General features: G+C 41.1%; 1 protein-coding gene across 1 annotated transcript in view; it reads left to right on the top strand.

Annotated features, from left to right (window-relative positions):
• The window catches only part of GINS1 (GINS complex subunit 1 (Psf1 homolog)), a 53,518-nt gene that overhangs the window by 28,432 nt on the left and 10,314 nt on the right, over nucleotides 1-14,772 (top strand). Inside the window, exon 2 of the mRNA XM_011992889.1 lies at nucleotides 1,402-1,518. Within this exon, the coding sequence (XP_011848279.1) occupies nucleotides 1,402-1,518 (117 nt within the window). The remainder of the gene's footprint in view (nucleotides 1-1,401; nucleotides 1,519-14,772) is intronic.

The following is a 14,772-nucleotide window of genomic DNA, read 5'->3' as shown; positions in this document are numbered from 1 at the left end:
TCGCTCTGTCGCCCAGGCTGGAGTGCAGTGGCCACAATCTCAGCTCACTGCAAGCTCCGCCTCCCAGGTTCACGCCATTCTCCTGCCTCAGCCCCCCAAGATATTTTTCTGTGTAATCTTTTAGGAGCTATATTTTACTTTTTACAAAGAGATCTACAGTACTGGGATGAAGTTTTGTGTATACTATCGAAAGTATGCTTCATTTTGAATATAGATACTGAGATGACCTACCACCATGTATTGAATAGATGTGCCTCTCCCATCACTGTGTGCATGGTATCACCATCATACAGTGAGTGTCAGTATTCCTGTGGATTTTGAATGGGAGGACTTTTTCTTCTGTTAATGCTAGTCTATCTGTTCTTATACCAATTCCACTGTTGTAATTACTGTAACTATATAGTATAGTTGGAGCAAGTTCCCATCTTGTTCTTTTTTGAGAGCATTTCAACTATTTTTAGCCCTTTGCACTTCCGTGTAAAATTTAGACTCAGTTTGTCAGGTCCCATTTTAAAGAAAGTTAAGATTTTGATTGAGATTGAATTGAATCTATAGATTGTTGACATTATTACAATATTGAATCATCCAGTCTGTGAATGTGGTATATATTTAGATCTTTCTTTTTTTTTCAACATTTCTAAAAATAGATTTACTGATATATGATTCATACACTGTGAAGTTTACCATCTTAAATTGTACAATGCAGTGGTTTTTAGTATATTCAGAGTTGTTGTGTATCCAGTACCACCATCTTATTTGAGAATATTTTCATCACCCTACAAAGAAGCCCTGTCCCCTTTATAGTTACTCTATATTTTCTTCCCTCCTCCCAGCTCCTGGAAATCCCGAATCTACTTTCTGTCTCTGTAGATTTACCTATTACAGGTTTTTCATATGAGTATAATCATGCAATATGTGGCCTTTTGTCTTTCATGTGGTAATGGCAATATGTTTCAGAACTTCATTGCTACTTATGGTTGAATAACGTTCCATCATATAGGCACATATCCATTCATCAGTTGGTGGACATTTGGGTGTTCTTAACAATGTTTTATAGTTTTCAGAAATAGCATCAATGCAGAGATTGAAGATATAATTCTGAAATGGCATCTTTTTCTTGGTTCTGTTTCTGGTCAAAGATTCCTAAGGCTTATTATTAAGTATGCTGAAATGTAATCTCTCTGAGAACAGAGAATTTTGTTCACTTTATTGAATGATTCATCCTAAGTACCCAAACCAATGCCTATATCATAGGAGGCAATTAATAATATTTTAGCATAAATGAATGAATGGTTACAATAGTGATTTGTGTTGGGATGTGTACTGTTTTCGAATGGATGAGTATGCAATGTGTGTAAGTTTTCTTAGAATTTTGTCAAATGATCATCTCTATGTTTGCAGATGGAATGGTTTAATAATTATAAAAGATCTCTTGCTACTTATATGAGGTCACTGGGAGGAGACGAAGGTTTGGACATTACACAGGATGTGAAACCACCAAAAAGCCTATATATTGAAGTATGTATATCTTTTTAAAATGCATTTTTCTTTAACGTGTAGATTGTGCTACCTTTTAAGAAGAGGGGATTATGTGAATATGTGTTAGCTTCTATTAAAATAGAAAAGAAGCATAGACCAAATCAAGCTACCTATAGGGGGATGACAGAATACGATGGAAGAGCTATAATTTTCTGAATATACCTGTTTTAATAGTTTTGACTATGGAACCCTATAAATGTTTTATCTATTACTAAAACAAAGTTAAATCAAAATGGAAAATCAATCCCTAAATTTTGAAAGTAAAATGAAACAAATGTCTTTCAAGTTGGTGGATTAGTCAAAACAGGAAGTATTTTTGTTTCATTTTGTTTAATTTTTTTCTGTTTTTTTTTTTTTGTTTGTTTTTTGTGTTTTGTTGTTTTTTTTTGAGACGGAGTCTCGCTCTGTCGCCCAGGCTGGAATGCAGTGGCCGGATCTCAGCTCCCTGCAAGCTCCGCCTCCCGGATTTACGCCATTCTCCTGCCTCAGCCTCCCGAGTAGCTCGGACTACAGGCACCTGCCACCTCGCCCGGCTGGTTTTTTGTATTTTTTAGTAGAGATGGGGTTTCACCGTGTTAGCCAGGATCATCTCCATCTCCTGACCTCGTGATCCGCCCATCTCGGCCTCCCAAAGTTCTGGGATTACAGGCTTGAGCCACCGTGCCCAGCCATTTTTTTCTGTTTTTTAAATTGTAAAATACATGTAAAATCTGCCATTTTAGCTTTTTTTTTTTTTTTTTTTTTGAGACGGAGTCTCGCCCTGTCGCCCAGGCTGGAGTGCAGGGGCGCGATCTGGGCTCACTGCAAGCTCCGCCTCCTGGGTTCACGCCATTCTCTTGCCTCAGCCTCCCCAGTAGCTGGGACTACAGGCCATCACGCCCGGCTAATTTTTTGTATTTTTTTGTCTTTTTAGTAGAGGCGGGTTTCACTGTGTTAGTCAGAATGGTCTCGATCTCCTGACCTCATGATCCTCCCGCCTCGGCCTCCCAAAGTGCTGGAATTACAGGCGTGAGCCACCGCGCCTGGCCTTAGCTATTTTTAAATGTACATTTAAGTGGTATTAAATATTGTTTAATTTTCTATATTGTTTTGCAACCGTCACCACCATCCATATCCAGATTTTTTTCATCTTTTAAGATTGAAACTTTATACTCATTAAACAATAACTTCTCAATACCCCCGCTTCCCATCCCCAGCAACCACCATTCTACCATCTGTCTCTATGATTTTGACTACTATAACTAGTTCATGTGAGTGGAATCATGCATGATTTGTCTTTTTGTTTTCTTTTGTTCTCTTTAGAAAATAATTTCTGAGAAGCTACAAATGACAAGTATTTGTCTTTTTGTGACTGGCTTATTTCACTTAGCATAATATCTTCAGGGTTTATTTCTGTGGTATCTGTGGTAGAATTTGTGTCAGAATTTCCAGGCAGGCCCGGTGGCTCATGCCTGTAATCCCAGCTCTTTGGGAGGCTGAGGAGGGAGAATCACCTGAGGTTGGGAGTTCGAGACTAGCCTGACCAACATGTAGAAACCCCGTCTCTACTAAAGATACAAAATTAGCCGGGCGTGGTGGCGCATGCCTGTAATCCCAGCTACTGGGGAGGCTGAAGCAGAAGAATCGCTTAAACTCGGGAGGCAGAGGTTGCAGTGAGCCGAGATTGTGCCATTGCACAATTTTTTTTTTTTTTTTGAGACAGAGGTTTGCTCTTGTTGCCCAGGCTGGAGTACAATGGCGCTATCTTGGCTCACTGCAACCTCCACCTCCCGGGTTCAAGCAATTCTCCCGCCTCAGCCTCCCAAGTAGCTGGCATGTGCCACCAAACCCGGCTAATTTTGTATCTTTAGTAGAGATGGGGTTTCTCCATGTTGGTCAGGCTGGTCTTGAACTCCCGACCTCAGGTGATTCTCCCTCCTTGACCTCCCAAAGTGCTGGGATTACAGGCATGAGCCACTGCGCCTGGCCCAGAATTTCCTTCCTTTTTAAGAATGACTGGCTATACCACATTTTGCTAATCCATTTATCCATCAATGGACACTGGGTTGCTTCTTTATTTTAGCTATCATTTTATGATTAATGCTGCTATGAACGTGGATATATAAATCTCTTTGAGACTCTGCTTTTAATTTTGGGGGGCATATATCCAGAGTGGAATTACTAGATCATATGGTAATACTATGTTTGAGGAATTGTCATACTGCTGTCCGCAGCAGCCATACCATTTTACTTTCCAACATTACACAAGGGTTCCAATTTCTCCACATCCTCATCAACACTAAATATTTTGGGTTGTTTCGTTTTGTTTTTGAGACAGAGTTTCGCTCTTATCACCCAGGCTAGAGTGCAGTGGCGTCATCTCAGCTCACTGCAGCCTCCACCTCCTGGGTTCAAGTGATTCTCCCGCCTCAACCTCCCGAGTAGCTGGAATTACAGGTGCACCACACTTGGCTAATTTTTGTATTTTTAGTAGAGACAATGTTTCACCATTTTGGCCAGGCTGGTCTTGAACTCCTTACCTCAGGTGATCCTCCTGCCTCAGCCTCCCAGAGGCATGAGTCACCATGCTTGGCCTTAGTTTGTTTTTTTTGAGATGGAGTCTCGCTGTGTCACCCAGACTGGAGTGCAGTGGCGCGATCTCGGCTCACTGCAAGCTCCGCCTCCCGGGTTTATGTCTTTCTGCCATTCTCCTGCCTCAGCCTCTGAGTAGCTGGGACTACAGGCGCCCGCCACCACACCCGGCTAGTTTTTCGTATTTTTAGTAGAGACGGGGTTTCACCATGTTAGCCAGGATGGTCTCGATCTCCTGACCTCATGATCCACCCGCCTCGGCCTCCCAAAGTGCTGGGATTACAGGCTTGAGCCACTGCGCCCGGCCTTGTTCTGTTTTTTAATCATAGCCATCCTAAAGGATGTAAAAATGTGGTTTTGACTTTTATTTCCCTAAGGATTAGTGATGTAGAGCTTCTTTTCTTATGCTTATTAGCTATTCCTGTGTCTTCTTTGCAGAAATGTTTATTTAATTAATTGGCCCCCTTTATGGGGCCCATTTTCAAATAGGATGTTGTTGTTGTGGAGATTTAGAAATCCTTTATGTATTCAATATATTAATTTGTTATCAGATATATTATTTGCAAATATTTTCTCCCATTCTCTGGGTTGCCTTTTTATGCTGTTGATAGTATCTTTTTTTTTCTTTTTCTATTTTCTTCCTTCGGTGTCATGTTAATATTTTAAAATTTTCATGCCGCCCAATTTGTCAGTTTTTTTTTTTTTGAGATGGAATTTTGCTCTTGTTGCCCAGACTGGAGTGCAGTGGCGTGATCTTGGCTCACTGCAACCTCCGCTTCCTGGGTTCAAGCAATTCTTCTGCCTCAGCCTCTTGAGTAGCTGGGATTACAGGCATGCGCCACCACACCCAGCTAATTTTTGTATTTTTAGTAGAGATGGGGTTTTATCATGTTGGCCAGGCTAGTCTTGAAATCCTGACCTCAGGTGATCCACCCACCTGAGGCTCCCAAAGTGCAGGGATTATAGGCGTGAGCCACCGCACCCAGCCAACTTTTTTGTTTTGTTGGCTGTGCCTTTGGAGTCATAGCCCAGAAATCATTGCTAAATATATTGTCATAAAACTTTTGACCTGTATTTTCTTCTAAGTGTTATGTTGTTTTACATTTACATTTCAGTCTTTGATCCATTTCGAGTTAATTTTTGTATGGTGTTAGGTGATGGTCCAACTTTATTTTTTTGCATGTGGAAATCTAGCTTTCCAAGCATAATTTCTTAATAAGACTGCCCTTTCCCCATTGTGAATGATTTTGACACCCTTGTCAAAAATCATTTGACTATGTAGGCAAGGGTTAGTTTTTATCTCTTTATCCTATTCCATTGTTCTATACATCTGTCGTAAAAAAATTTTTTTTTATATACACATCTGTCTTTATGCCAGAACTGTAGTATTTTGATTATCGTAGCTTTGCAGTAAGTTTAAATTAGGGATTTTGGGTCCTCCACCTTCATTCCTTTTTTTTTTGTTTTGTTTTGAGATGAAGTCTTGGTCTGTTGCCCAGGCTGGAGTACAGTTGCATGATCTTGGCTCACTTCAACCTCCACCTCCTGGGTTCAAGTGATTCTCCTTTCTCAGCCTCCCAAGTAGCTGAGACTAAAGGCGCCTACCACCATGCCTGGCTAATTTTTTATATTTTTAGTAGAGACGGGGTTTCACCATGTTAGCTAGGCTGGTCTCGAACTCCTGACCTCAGGTGATCCGCCCACCTCGGCCTCCCAGAGTGCTGGATTACAGGCATGAGCCACCACATCCAGCCCCATTCCTCTTTTTTAAGGTTGTTTTCACTATTTGAGGTCCCTTGAGATTTTATATGGATTGTAGGATGGGTTCTTCTCATGGAGAAAGGTGTCTTTCTCCAAAACACACCTTTGAGATTATAGTAGGGATTGTGTAGATCACTTTGGGTAGTGTTGACAGTACCCAAATTTTAATATTAAATCTTCTAATCCATGAATATTGGATGTGTTTCCAATTATTGATGTCATCTTTAATTTTCTTCGACAGTGTTTTTTAGTTTTCATTGTACAAATCTTTCATCTCCTTCGTTAATTTAATTTCTGTATATTTTATTCTTTTCACACTGATGAATTATTTTCATAATTTTTATTTTCAGATTAGTCATTGTAAGTATATAGAAATGCAACTGATTTTTGTGCGTTGTAAGTATATAGAAATGCAACTGACTTTGCATCCTGTTACTGTGCTGAATTCATTTATTAGTTCTAAAAGTTTTTTGTGGAATCATTAGAATTTTCTACATGTAAGATCATATCATCTTCAAACAGGTAATTTTAGTTCTTCCTTTTTAATTTAGAATCCTATTTCTTTGTCTTGTCTAATTACTCTGACTGTAACATCCAGTTATATGTTGAATAGAAGTGGCAAAAGCAGAAATCTTTGCCTTGTTAGTGAACTTAGAGGAAAAGCTTTCAGTCTTTCTTTTTCTTTTTGAGACAGAGTCTTGCTCTGTTGCCCAGGCTGGAGTGCAGTGGTGTGATCTCAGCTCACTTCAACATCCACCTCCCAGGTTCAAGCGATTTTCCTGCCACAGCCTCCTGAGCAGCTGGGACTATAGGCACATGCCATCACGCCCAGCTAATTTTTGTATTTTTATAAGAGATAGGGTTTCACCATATAGACCAGGCTCGTCTCAAACTCCTGGCCTCATCATCCACCCGCCTTGGCCTCCCAAAGTGCTGGGATTACAGGAGTGAGCCACCACACCTGGCCAGCTTTCAGTCTTTCACCATTGAATATGCTGTGGAGTTTTCATATATGGCATTTATTATGTTGATGTATAGTTATCTTCTGTTCCTAGTTTGTTGAGTATTTTTATGAAAGGAAGTTGAATTTTGTCAAATGCTTTTTCTGTATCGGTTGAAATGATTATGTTGTTTTTTTCCCTTTGTTCTGTTAATGACTTACATTAAATTGATTGATTTTCATATCTTGAACTGTCCTTGCATTCCAAGAATAAATCTCAATTGATTTATGATGAACTCTTTTACTATGCTGCTGCATTTGATTTGATACTATTATGTTGAGAATGTTTTTTATTTTTATTTTTTGAGATGGAGTTTTAGTCTGGTTGCCCAGGCTAGAGTGCAATGGCATGATCTTGACTCACCACACAACCTTTGCCTCCTGGATTCAAGCGATTCTCCTGCCTCAGCCTCCCAAGTAGCTGGGATTACAGGCATGTGCCACCACGCCCGGCTAATTTTGTATTTTTAGTAGAGATGGGGTTTCTCCATGTTAGTCAGGCTGGTCTTGAACTCCTGACCTCAGGTGATCTGCCTGCATCGGCCTCCCAAAGTGCTGGGATTACAGGCATGAGCCACCATGCCCGGCCTGTGTTGAGAATTTTTGCATCAGTGTTCATAAGGGACATTGGTCTGTAGTTTTCTTGGAGTATCTTTTCTGGCTTTGGTATTAGGGTAATGCTGGCCTCATAAAATGAGTTAGGGAGGTGTTCCTTCCTTTTATATTTTTTAGAAAAGCTTGAGAAGGATTGGTGTTCTTGAAATGTTTGATAGAATTACCCAGTGAAGCCGGGCGCGGTGGCTCAAGCCTGTAATCCCAGCACTTTGGGAGGCCGAGACGGGCGGATCACGAGGTCAGGAAATCGAGACCATCCTGGCTAACATGGTGAAACCCCGTCTCTACTAAAAAATACAAAAAACTAGCCGGGCGAGGTGGTGGGTGTCTGTAGTCCTAGCTACTTGGGAGACTGAGGCAGGAGAATGGCGTGAACCCAGGAGGCAGAGCTTGCAGTGAGCTGAGATCCGGCCACTGCACTCCAGCCTGGGCGACACAGCAAGACTGTCTCAAAAAAAAAAAGAATTACCCAGTGAAGCCATAAGGTCCAGCGTTTTCTTTATTGAGAGATTTTTGATTAGTGATTTAGTCTCCTTACTAGCTGTAGGTCTATTCCAATTTACTAGTTCTTCATCATTCAGTCTTTGTAGGTTTGTGTGTCTGGGAATTTATCCATTTCATCTAGGTTTTCCAATTTGTTGGTGTACAATTGTTCATAGGACTCTTAGACCCTTTTTATTTCTATAAGATTGGTAGTAATGTCCTCACTTTCATTTCTGATTTTAGTAATTTGAGCCTTCTTTTATTCTTAGTCTGTCTAGCTAAAGGTTTGTAAGTTTTGTTGACCTTTTAAAATAAACAAATTTTAGTTTTATGGATTTTCTCTATTGTGTTTCTATTCTTTATTTATTAATGTCTGTTCTAATCATTATTTCCTCCTTCTAGCTTTAGGTTTAGCTTGCTTTTCTTTTTCTGGTTCCTTAAAGTGTAAAGTTAGGTGGTTGGTTTGAAATTTGTCTTCTTTTGTTTTTATTTCATTCTTCTTTTTTTTTTTTTTGAGACAGGATCTCACTCTGTTACCCAGGCTGTAGTGCAGTGGCACAATCTCAGCTCACTTCTTCCTCTGCCTCCATGGTTCACACAATTCCCATGCCTCAGCCTCCAGAGTAGCTGGGACTATAAGGTGCACCACCACGCCTGGCTAATTTTTGTATTTTTTGGTAGAGAGAGGATTTTACTGTATTGTCCAGTCTGGTCTCAAACTCCTTACCTCAAGTGATCCACCCACCTTGGCCTCACAAAGTACTGGGATTACAGGTGTGAGCCACCATGCCTGGCCTTGTTTTTGTTTTTGAGACAGAGTCTCACTGTGTTTTCCAGGCTGGAGTGCAGTGGTGCCATCTCAGCTTACTGCAACCTCCGTTTCCCGGGTTCAAGCGATCCTTCCCGCAGCCTCCCGAGTAGAGTACCCGGGACTATAGGCACGTGCCTCCATGCCCAGCTAATTTTTGTATTTTTAGTAGAGACAGGGTTTTGCCGTGTTGGCCAGGCTGGTCTCGAACTCCTGACCTCAAATGATCTGCTGCCTCAACCTCCCAAAGTGCTGTAATTGCAGGTGTGAGCCACCGTGCCTGGCCATGAAATCTGTCCTATTTTTTAATGTAGGTGTTTATGTTTGTACTAATTTTTCACTTAGTACTGCTTTTGCTGCATTCCATACATTTTGATGTGTTATGTTTTTGTTTTTTCACCTCTAAGTATTTTCAGTTTTTCCTCGTGATTTCCTCTCCTTTCTTTTTTCTTTTCTTTTCTTTCTTTTCTTTCTTTCTTTTTGTGTGACGGAGTCTCACTCCGTTGCCCAGGCAGTGTGGCACGATCTCGGCTCACTGCAACCTCTGCCTTGCGAGTTCAGGTGATTCTCTTGCCTCAGCCTCCCAAGTGATGGGGATTACAGGACTGCACCACCACGCCCGGCTAATTTTTGTATTATTATTATTTTTTTTTGAGACAGAGTCTCGCTCTGTTGTCCAGGCTGGAATGCAGTGGTGTGATCTTGGCTCACTACAACCTCCGCCTCCCGAGTTCAAGCGATTCTCCTGCCTCAGCCTCCCGAGTAGCTGGGATTACAGGCACGTGCCACCATGCCTGGCTAATTTTTGTATTTTTAGTAGAGATGAGGTTTTGCCATGTTGGTCAGGCTGGTCTCAAATTCCTGACCTCAGGAGATCTGCCTACCTCGGCCTCCCGAAGTGCTGGGATTATAGGCGTGAGCCACCACACCTGTCAGATGAATTGTTATTAGGTGTGTCTATACTTGTTACATCTTTTTCTTTATATTATATATTTATTACATATTATGTTATATATTATGTTTATTATATGTTAATTTTATTACATAATATTATATTTTTATATATTCTATAATATATAATATTCTTTTTTGTCTCTGGTAAACTTTAAATTTAAAGTCCATTATAGGTAATATTAGTATAGACACCCTGGTTCCTGTCTCTTATACACATCTAGATGTGTATAAGAGACAGCCCTGGTTCTCTTTTGGCAGCTATTTGCATAGAATATCTTCTTCCACTCTTTCACTTTCAATCTATTAATGTTTGTGTCTTTGGGTCTATAGTGAGTGTCTTATAGACAACATGTGATTGGATCCTTTTGTTTAATCCATTCTGCTAATCTCTGTCTTTTGCTTAAAGAATTTAATCCATTCCCTTTAACATAAATACTGATAAGGAAGGACTTCTGTCATTTTGCTGTTTTTCTATATGCCTTATAACTTTTTTTCTTGCAATGGACTAGGAAATTATAACTTTTTTGTCTCTCATTTCCTGCATTATTGCCTTCTTAAGTATTTAGTTGATTTTTTGAAACATTTAGATTTCTTTCTCATTTCCTCATTACCCCCTACAGATACCAAGATCCATGGTTCTCAAGTCCCTTATATAAAGTAGTATGGTATTTGAATAGTACCTAGGTACATGCTGTTGTATACTTTAAATCATCTCTAGATTACTTACAATACCTTATACAATATAAATGCCATAGATATAGTTGTTATACCGTATCATTTTTAGGGAATAATAATAAGGAAAAAAAGTCTGTACATGTTCAGTGCAGACACAACCATCCATTTGTTTAAAAAATGTTTTGATCCGGAACCCACAGACACAGAGGACCAAGTATATTCTATAGCTGTTTTCTTTGTGGTTAGTGATAGCTAGTACATTGAATATCTTAAAATTATAACACTTTAATTTCAACTTACAGCAGCTTGACTTCAGTAACATACCAAAATTCTGATCCTTCCAAGCTTCATCCTTATTTCTTTCTATTGTTGATGTCACAAAACTACATCTTTATATGTTGTGAGCCCCAAAACGTAAACTGATAAATCTTTTAAATGCATTAGTTTCTTAAATTGTGTAGAAAACAAAATGTAGGTTTGCGAAGTTACAGTAATACTAGCTTTTAGACTAATCAGTGTTTTTTTTAAAATGTGTTAGTCACTGAAATCATGTTAAAAACAAAAAATAGGGGCCGGGGGTGGTGGCTCTTATGCCTGTAATCCTAGCACTTTGGGAGTCCGAGGTGGGTGGCTCAGAAATTTGAGAACAGCCTGGGCAACATGGCAAAACTCCATCTCTACTAAAATTACAAAACATTAGCCGGGTGTGGTGGCATGAGCTTGTAGTTTCTGCTGTTCAGGAGGCTGAGGCAGGAGAATCACTTGAACTAGGAGGCAGAGATTACAGTGAACTGGGATCGCACAATTGCCCTCCAGCCTGGGCGACAGAATGTGTCTCCCCGCTCTCCCTCCCAGAAAAAGAAAACCAACAAAAAATAGAGTTATAAAATGTTACAATGTTGCTAGATTTTAGAATTTTCCATGTATTCACTGTCTTAGTCCATTTGAGCAGCTAAAACAAAATACCTGAGAGTAGGTAATTTCTAATGAACAGTAATTTTTTTCTTTTCTTTTCTTTTTTTTTTAAAGAGACAAGGTCTTGCTCCGTTTGTCACCCAGGCTCGGGTGTGGTGGTACAATCATAGTTCACTACAGCCTTGAACTCCTGGGCTCAATCAATCCTCCTGCCTCGGCCTCCCAAGTAGCTATGACTACAGGCATGCACTACCATGCCTGGCTAATGTTTAAATTTTTTGTAGAGACGCGACCTTGCTATATTGCCAAGGGTAGTCTTGAACTCCTAGCCTCAAGCAGTCCTCCTGCCTCAGCCTCTCAGTGTTGGGATTATAGGCTTGAGCCACTGTGCCCAGCCAGCCTGTCTCAGTTAATTCTGGAAGGCTGGAGGTCCAAGATCAAAGTGCCAGCAGATTCATTTGTCTTCTGTGGGCTACACTCTGCTTCCAATGTGGTGCCTTGAATGCTGCATCCTCTGGAGGACTGAAATGCAGTGTCCTTGCGTGGCAGAAGCTGGAAGGACAAAAAGGACCAAACTCCTTCCATCAAGTCATTTTATAATGGCATAAATCCATTTATGAAGGCAGAGCCCTCATGCCCTAACCATCTCACCAAAGTCCCCACCTCCCAACACTGTTGAATTGGGGATTAAGTTTCTACCACATTGATTTTTGGGGACACATTGAGACACAGCATTTACCTATATTGAGATCTTTGTTTCTTAACATGGGTTCAAGTTACTGTCTTGTGATAGTTACCATATATAGGATTCTTGGTTGGCGATGTTGTTCTTTTAGTACTTTGAATATATTGGTCCACTACCTTCTGGCCTCCAAAGTTTGTAATAAGAAATCTGGTGAAAATCTTATTGAGGATCCCAGGTATGTGATGACTTACTTATCTTTTGCTGCTTTCTTTTTGAAGTTTTTAGAGACAGGGTCTCACTGTGTCAAGCAGGATGAACCGCAGTGGCACAATCATAGCTCACTGTAATCTCAAACTCCTGGGCTGAAGCAGTCCACCCCAGCCTCCCAAGTGGCTAGGACTAGAGGCACATACTTCCAAGCCTGGCTAATTTTTAAACTTTTTGGGGCCAGGTGTGGTGGCTCACGCCTGTAATCCCAGCACTTTTGGAGGCCGAGGCAGGCAGTTCGTGAGGTCAGGAGTTCGAGACCAGCCTGACCAACATGATGAAACCCTATCTCTACTAAAAAATACAAAAATTAGCCGGGTGTGGTGGTGCACGCCTGTAATCCTAGCTACTCAGAAGGCTGAAGGAGAATTGCTTGAACCCAGGAGGCAGATGTTGCAGTGAGCCAAGATCACTCCACTGCACTCCAGCATGGATGACAGAGCGAGATTGCATCTCAAAAAAAAAAAAAAACCAAAAAAACAGAAAAAGCTTTTTGTAGAGTTAAGTCTCGCTCTGTCACCCAGGCTGGAGTGCAGTGGCGCGATCTCAGCTCATTGCAACCTCCACCTCCAGGGTTCACGTCATTCTCCTGCCTCAGCCTCCCAAGTAGCTGGGATTACAGGCACCCGCCACCATGCCCGGCTAATTTTTTTTTTTTTTTGTATTTTTAGCAGAGACGGGGTTTCACCCTGTTAGCCAGGATGGTCTCGATCTCCTGACCTCGTGATCTGCTCACCTCGGCCTCCCAAAGTGCTGGGATTACAGGCGTGAGCCACCGCGCCAGGCCGAATTAAACTTTTTGTAGAGGCGGGGTCTCCCTATGTTGCCTAGGCTGGTCTCAACCTCTTGGCCTCAAGTGATCGTCCCAACTTGGCCTCCCAAAATGCTGAGATTACAGGTGTGAGCCACCCTGCCCAGCCCTCTCTTGCTGTTTTCAAGATTCTTTGTCTTTTGAAAGTTTGATTATAATGTGTCTCATTGCGAGTCTCTTTGAGTTCATCTTGTAGTTTGTTGAGTTTCTTTGATGTTTATATTTGTGTATTTTATCAAATTTAAGGAGTTTTCAGTTATTATTTCTTCAAAGATTCTCTCTGCCCCTTTGTCTTTCTTTTCTTGTTTTGCTTGATAGTGCCCGTTAGGTCTCTCAGGCTTCGTCCTTTTCTTCAGTGTTTTTCTCTTTTTGTTCTTCAGATTTAGTCATTTCTGTTGTCCTGTCTTCACGTTTGTTTCTTCTTCTGCCTGCTCCAATCTGTCTTTGAATCTCTCAAGTGAATTTTTCATTTTGGTTTTTACAATTCTCAGCTCCAGAGGATCTTTTTCGTCTTTTTAGGTTTTCTATTTCTCTATTACTTCAATTTTGTTCATACATTGTTTCCTTAATCTTCTCCCCATCTTCCTGTAGTTCTTAGAGCATCTTTAAAACTCCTGTTGTAAAGTCTTTGTGTAGTAGATCTTCCATCAAGTCTTTTTCAGGGACCGTTTCTTATTTTTCTTTTTCCTTTGAATGGACCATACTTTTATGTTTCTTTGTATGCCTTGTGATTTGATTGTTTTTGTTGAAAACCAGGCATTTGAATCTAATAATGTTATAACTCTGTAAATCAGATTCTCCCCTTTCCCCCAGGGTTTGCTGCTTTTGTTACTGTTTTTGTTTTTTTGATTGTTGTAAGCTGTCGCTGTGCTTAGAATCAACCTGAGGTATAACTTTTCTCAAATCTTTTTTTTTTTTTTTTTTAGACGGAGTTCCACTCTGTCGCCCAGGCTGGAGTGCAGTGGTGCCATTTCGACTCACTGCAACCTCCGCCTCCCGGGTTCACGCCATTCTGCTGCCTCAGCCTCCCGAATAGCTGGGACTACAGGCACCCGCCACTACGCCTGGCTAATTTTTTTGTATTTTTTAGTAGAGACGGGGTTTCACCATGTTAGCCAGGGTGGTCTCGATCTCCTGACCTCGTGATCCACCTGCCTCAGCCTCCCAAAGTGCTGGGATTACAGGCGTGAGCCACCATGCCCGGCCTCAAATCTTTATTGAAACCCATGCCTTTCCTTGGACGTGCATGGTCACTTTCTAATTTTTACTGTATACACAGTTGCTTTTCACTGTCCTAATCTTTAATGTCTGGCTCCTGAAAGGGGGAAAAAAGAAAAATGAATGGGGGTGGGAAAACGGTGCTAGCTCTTTATTTTTATTTATTTATTTATTTACTTTTTTTTCTTTTTTTTTTGAGGCGGAGTCTCGCTCTGTCTGTCACCTAGGCTGGAGTGCAGCGGCCCGATCTCCGCTCACTGCAAGCTCCACCTCCCGGGTTCACACCATTCTCCTGCCTCAGCCTCCCGAGTAGCTGGGACTACAGGCGCCTGCCACCATGCCCGGCTAATTTTTTGTATTTTTTTTTTTTAGTAGAGACGGGGTTTCATCATATTAGCCAGGATGGTCTCAATCTCCTGACCTCATGATCTGCCCGTCTCGGCCTCCCAAAGTGCTGGGATTACAGGCGT

This window comes from Mandrillus leucophaeus, unplaced genomic scaffold, assembly GCF_000951045.1.
Source record: "Mandrillus leucophaeus isolate KB7577 unplaced genomic scaffold, Mleu.le_1.0 Scaffold1109, whole genome shotgun sequence".
In the NCBI taxonomy this organism is placed as follows: Eukaryota; Metazoa; Chordata; class Mammalia; order Primates; family Cercopithecidae; genus Mandrillus; species Mandrillus leucophaeus.
The sequence above is the reverse complement of the archived record's forward strand: the minus strand, read 5'-3'. Positions and strand labels throughout refer to the sequence as shown.